The sequence below is a fragment of the Phoenix dactylifera genome, chromosome 9 (assembly GCF_009389715.1).
Source record: "Phoenix dactylifera cultivar Barhee BC4 chromosome 9, palm_55x_up_171113_PBpolish2nd_filt_p, whole genome shotgun sequence".
Lineage (NCBI taxonomy): Eukaryota > Viridiplantae > Streptophyta > Magnoliopsida > Arecales > Arecaceae > Phoenix > Phoenix dactylifera.
In genome coordinates, this window is record NC_052400.1 from 1383920 (window position 1) to 1390915 (window position 6996).

At 39.2% G+C, this 6996-nt stretch overlaps 1 protein-coding gene across 1 annotated transcript; it reads right to left on the reverse strand.

Annotated features, from left to right (window-relative positions):
- Positions 1 to 4821: 4821 nt before the first annotated feature.
- LOC120111968 (berberine bridge enzyme-like 23) lies at positions 4822 to 6537 on the reverse strand. Its single transcript, XM_039130541.1, has one exon. It carries the CDS (start codon positions 6535 to 6537, stop codon positions 4924 to 4926), a length of 1614 nt encoding a protein of 537 aa, XP_038986469.1. The 3' UTR covers positions 4822 to 4923.
- Positions 6538 to 6996: the final 459 nt, after the last annotated feature.

Genomic DNA, 6996 nt, shown 5'->3' on the forward strand with positions numbered 1-6996 from the left:
TTCTCTCAACCTCCTCTTCTATTTCTATTTTTTCTTAAATTTTCACTATTTTATTCTTCTTCTATTTTTTCTACACTTCAATTTTTTATTTTATATTTTGTATCTTATCATTTTTTTTATTATTATTATATGCATTGCACGCTCCTGTTTGTCAGAAAATAAAGCATATGAAAATGTAATTTCTTTGTCTTGTAAATAATATTTCTTTCAGTGAAATAGGCCTCTAACGCCTGACTGGTTTTCGCCTTGGGGAAATTATATTGTCTTGGATTGTTCCACAATGCTAGTAAATTTCCAAACAGTGGGAAATCATTAAATGCTAGAATTGGCCAATGGGAATCCAACTGAGACCATCCCTTTCATTCTTTTCCCCACGCAATTGGTGTCGTGCCAATCCAAATCTGACCATGTAACACGGCCACGTACTCTCTAGGATAAGGCCCTAGAGAATATGCTAGGCTTAAAAATTTATCGCAACCTCAATATCCATAATCAAAATAATCTTAAATCATAGCGAATCAACAAAATTGATCCAATTACAAAATTTAATCATCTAACCAGTATCAGTGATGCTCTATCTATTCATCCATTATCCATATAATCCCAATTCATACCAAATATTACGCCACTTGCAACCTGCAACTCTGAAAAGAAAAAGAAAAGAAGATTGTGAGTTTTACAGCCCAGTAAAAATATCGAACCGTTGCACCATAAGTAATAAAAAAATAATTATTAAAAATACCAGATAAAATAAATATCATATCAATACTTGGAAAGCTCAAACAAATAACATGCACATAAGTTCTCATTATTATCTTTTCAAAGAAGCATATATATATATATATATATATATATATATATATATATATATATACACACACACACACACACACACATATATATATCTCAAATATAACCAATTGTTTAACAATAATTTCTTATATCATGTCATCTATTTCTCATTAACTTGAATTGAATATTTTTTATTAATTAACTTTCAGTTGTGGACTAACCAAGATCATTACTCGGTCCAAGACAGACAAAAATCCAACGCGTCAGCCCGTAGATGCTATCCCATGCATAAGCTTGTGAAGGCTATCCCCATGCATCAAGCCTATGAGTGCTATCCTACACATAAGCCTATGAAGGCTATCCCCATGCATCAAGCCCTTGGGCGCTATTCCACACGTAAGCCCGTAGAGACTATCCTATACATAAGCTCGTAGAGGCTATTCCACGCATAAGTTCATGGAGACTATCCTACGCATAAGCTTATAAAGGCTATTTCACGCATAAGCTTATGGAGGCTATCCTATGCATAAGCTTATAGAGGCTATCCATGACAAGGTAAGTCCACATCATATATATCTTGTCCGTTTGATTTATATGTTACTCTTGTCAAATCAGTTACCACTTATACGATGAATTTCTCTCAAATTCAAAGTATTTTTGTTTACATAATTATGTTTTCAATATCTAATACATATAATAACCATACAAATATATTTGTACTGAAAATTATATAAAACATGCCATCACATACCAAACCAAATTTATCGATATACATCTCATGATGTAAATCCAGTGGTACAAACTAATAAGCATATACATATAACCGGTGACCGAGTAGAGAAATTCTTACCTCTATCGCAATCCAACGCAGCTACAATACTACCAATACACACCTAACATGTCCACTTAATTTAATATCAATATAATAGCAACTTATCCCTTATCAATCACTTGTCATATTAATGAATCAATTTTTAGTAATTACTTAATTTTAGAGTTCTAATATTTGAATTACCCATATTCTCTATTCTTCTTTAATTAAAAATTTTATATAAATAAAAGGTTAGGGTCTTATCTCAATTTAGAAATTAGAGTATAAGATCTTGTTAGGCTTCTTTTTGTCCGAGTAACTATAGTCCATACAAAAGTAGGACCGACTATGAAAATAGATTTGTATAGAAAGATATATGAGGCTAGCTAGATGACAATCCAATTACTCGAATCGATCAGCACAACATAACTTAATCCATATGATCAAAAAATATATATCTAATTAAGAAAAAGGTAATAAATCAGGGGTTATCAACTATAGGTCAAATAGTAGCTGACAACAGTCGGGTGCAAGATGGATAGAGTCAACAGGTTGTAACATTCGACAATTCGGGTCGGTCTGCTCTAGCCAATCTAACCAATCAACTCGTGAAATAAGAATCAAACCATAGTACATATAACACAATCAAGACTAATGATGATAAAGTCTAGTGATGCTCGTCAATGGTCGAGATAGGGCTAGAGTGGCAGGTGGTCGCAGCAACTTTGGTCTAGGACCCTCTACTAGAATCAACTCAGGTTCACAATAAGAACATCTGGGACCCTCCTGCTGGGTCCATAGAACCATGCAAAGAAAGAGCAACAGAGGAAAAGAATTCAAGAGAGGAAAAAGAAGGAGAGGACGCCAGACAACACTCACCTCGGCCCGACGAAGTTCCGGCGGCTCTTTTCAGTGACGAATCAAAAAGAAAACCCAAAGAAGAATCGTCGAGATTGGCGGCTATTCCTCGAGTCTTCATTGATGGAGCTAGGAGAAGCAGGAATGAGCCTTAAATAGGTGAATTCTAGAGTTTTGGATAAACTCAACTTGCGCTAGGATACTCCGAGTCCAGCAAGATAGGAGGAGGAAGAAGACTCCAACTGGTCATCTTCTTTACCCCATTGTGTGCAACAGGACATGCTCAAGGACCAATGGGCCTGGCCTCTTCAGACCGGACCACTAGCCCATAGAAATTTTTGGGCTATTACAATTGGATTGAATCGTTTTCACATTGGCCACTTATCCAAAGAGAAAAGTCATACTATCTTGTTAAAAATTATTAAAACGCATTTCCAATTTTAAGTTTTGAATGACTCACATGTTGCCATGATCCATCTCTTTGCCACCTATTCCCTATCATGGCCACTGTCACATACACCTGCTCTCCATGTTGGACTTTGTACTCTTAATTAGAAGTGATATTAATTTGAGGCCGCATTCCATCACGGCGACTCATGCTACAACTAAAATTGGACCTTGTACTTTTTATTGGCCTTTGAAAATAATAGCTTCCTTCATATTTCATAATTGCATGTACAACCCTTCACACCAACGCCACATTTTGTCTGATCTTCATAATTGCATCTTGTACAACTCTTCACACCAAGGCCACCTTTATCCGATCTAGTTTTGGGGGATCAAAGACAATTCCATGTTTGCATACTCTAAAGAAAAAAAAATATTAGGTAATACAACGATTCAAACACCAACTAGTTAGAGCGAGTCAAAAGATTCAAAATCAAAGAGTTTTTTTCCTAGGGAACTATGATTTATAATTACACCCTCAAAGCTTCCATCTCAACTTGTACCTTTGGTGCAACGTTCTATGCTTTGTTTTAGGAAATCTTCTTTGACATAATAGTATTGAGGGTAATGAGATTAGTTGGTGATAAGAACTGTACCACCTAACTGCGTTGTCATAATCAAGTTTCACAATATCATGCGAAATCCACCATGCAAGAGAGAAACATGGTATGCATACTCATGAGAAGAGAAACTTTATTTAACTTTCAAAAATCAACACCGGTTATAAGAGGAACTTTAACAGGCTTTGAGATTTCTTACAAAGCTAAGAACTTCTAGGCGCCCTTTGAATTAAAAAAGAATCCTTTGTTCACTAGTTCCGGAACGCATAAATTCTTTGCTTCTAAAGCTCTATATGGATTTAACAAACAATTTGAAGAAATAAAAGGGGCTTCATCATATATGTTGTCCTGTCCAGGTCATTTTTCTTCTTAAATTTTTGAAAACAAAAATAGAAAATAAAAGCAATACTTAGTCTCCAAGAACAATTACTGCTGCGGGGATCACCATGGCTGTTGCATCGAGTTTTTTTGGGATGGCCAGAGACATCTGGGACAGCCATTCCGCTGTTATATATAGTGCCCATGTTTGCCCTATTTTCTTGGGTGTCCCCACAAGTTAACTTCGATGGCGGCGTGTCCGCGGATGGAGCATATGGAGGAGTGAGATTTGTGATTAGAGACCATCGTGGCAGACTGGTTGTGGCATGAGGTCGGCGTACTCCCGGCTCGATGGTCATTGAGGCAGAGATTCGGGCAGCGTGGGAGAGCATCTTTTATACGAGGAGGATACTTGCCGCAGCTAGAGTACAATGCGAGGGAGACTCGTCTATAATGATCGATGAGATACGGAGAGTGGATCGATATAGGGATGGCCACCCACTGATTCGTGAGACTCGCAGACTGGTCAGAGGAATAATATCATTTCATGCAGCACATGTGTATCGGAGGACAAACAGAGTGGCAAACTGGGTTGCCTCCTACGTTACTCGGCACTCCGAAAAGTTTATCTGGACTTATGCCGCAAAGCTTTCTACTAAATTGTATTTTTTTTTTTACTTATTAACAGGCTGTACCCATATAAGAGCTATATGAAATGTCGTTCTTACGTACCAAAAAAGATAAAACAAAAAAAGAGAGAGAGATTTTTCTTCTGTAATCAACGCAAGGGAATCAAGTTGACTTTTGTATAGCATATTATTCTAACATAGAAATACATGATGCGGCGCCTAACTGTCAAAACCTTATCCATGATCTTTGCGTATCATATTATTAGGGATCCATCGCCATCACTCAAAGATAGACCCATCACCCAAACGGCAAATACCTTAGTGTTCAATCTACGATGATGGACATCTGAGGAAATTATGAAAACTAATTTTATTATAGATTTTTATTTGATTGCCCATTGTAATATACATAGGAGACAATGAACTCCAGCATAAAAATTTTATTCCATACATCAATATAAAGTAATGTAACATGGTACACTATAAGTTCTTAATATCCAATATCGGTTTACAGAACAAGAAGGGGCGGGATGCTCTGCTCATTCCTGAAGAAGTTGCCTGGATCAACCGTAGCCTTCACAAATGCCAGTCGTTTGAAGTTATTCTTGAAATACTTGGTACCCCAAACCCTTGCATCTTTGTAAGTTGTATGTTTATCAGTTCTACCCAGGTCAATATCCTTATAGTTTAGATAGGCAGCCCTTGGATGGCTAGACACGTATGGAGTCATGAAGCCATACAACTTCCTCATCCAATCTAGATGCCTTTTTGTCACTGCAGGATCTATCTGAAACCACCTCATGAAGTACTGAATAATATATAGATTCCCCTTCCTGTGAGGGAAGGGAATTGCAGATTCTGAAATCTCACTCAGCCTTCCACCAAAGGGTTCCATTATCATCACCAAAGGCTCGTCTTCTGGTTCCAGAAGAAATTTCCATATCTTTTCCCACTCGGTCTCAGGAATTGGCTCTCTAACAAAGTCCGACTTGGCTTTAAAAGAGCTGTTGTATTCAGGTCTCCTGTCCAATAAGATGTTTGCACTTTCATTGCTGTAGCCTGCAAAGAATAGAACGGACTCCAACCAACTCATCTCCGAACCTGAGCAGTCCTTGGCCTCAAAACCCAGTTCAGGAAAGCTCGTTTCCATCAAGGTGACGAGTTCTTTGCATGTTCCGAGGAAAAGGGAGTTGAACACAGCTTGAATGGTTCTATTACCTGTTGTTGAGTCATCAACAGCTTGTGCTATAACTCTCATGTAAAGATTCTCATCGAACTTTGCTGCAATTTGCTGCCACCTGCTTACAAGGTACGTAGCATTTTGCCCCAGATTTCTGTTTATATTAAACGCAGTGACCGTGGGTGGAACATACGCCAACTTGATTTTATAGGAGAGGACAATGCCAAAGCTTGCTGCACCACCTCCTCTCATGGCCCAAAATAGGTCCTCACCCATGGATTCTCGGTTCAGGAGGCTGCCATTGGCATCCACCAACTGCGCATCGATGACATTATCAGCAGCCGCGCCGTACTTCCTTGATATCGTCCCGATCCCGCCGCCACTAAGGTGGCCGCCAACTCCGACGGTAGGGCATACCCCTGCAGTGAAAGCAGCGGTCTTGTTCTTCACTCCGATCGTGTAATAAAGTTCTCCGAGTGTTGCACCAGCCTGAACCCAAGCGATGCTATGCTCCGCATCGACTGTGATCGATCGGAGGTTAGCAAGGTCGACGATGATGAAGACCTCGTGGTCTGAAACATAAGACATGCCCTCATAATCGTGGCCACCGCTCCGGACCCGGATATTAAGGCCATACTTCCTGCTGCAGATGACGGAGGCTTGAACGTGGGATTCATTTGTTGGCGTGACAATGAGGACAGGCTTCTTTGTAGTGGAGGAGTAGAGGAAGCGGATGTTTTGGATGGATGATCGAAGGACAGTGTTGTAGGCAGTGGTATTTGGGGCATACACTAGATGGGAGGAGGCATTGGAGGATTGGGTGTGGTTGAGGAAGCATTGGAGGAAGCCTTCGTGGGCTGTATTAGAAGCTGTGATGGCAGATGTAGCTGTTAGAAGCAAGAGAGCAATAATTGCAAGATTTCCAAGGGCTGATATTGCCATTGTTATATGATGGTTCTTGTTCTGGGATGTGGCTAGGTATATATAGAGAAAATCCATGAGTTCTGAACGTGTGGGAAGAGGTGAGAAGGATGAATTAGAATTCTGCCAAGACCATCCGCCACGATTGAACGTCGACTTTTGGGAAGCAATTGGTACAAGTTTTTGCAGTACGTACGAAAGGGATGTAGATGCAAATGCTTCGAGGCGAGCATTTATTTTAATTCACCAAGGCTATTAGCCTCTATGGGTTCGGAAACTTGATTGCTCTCGTGCTGTGCATATCTTTGTTTCTTCGGTTGGCTACAAAGTTTTTGCATGTTGAGTTGGTCAAAACTAGCTTAAAAATGGCTTTGAACTTCGTAAAACATGATCAGATATTCTTTACATAGGGTTTTTTTTTTTTTGGTAAATGCGGCAATTTATATAGCTCTAACTTGAGTTCATCCTACCCAGTCACGA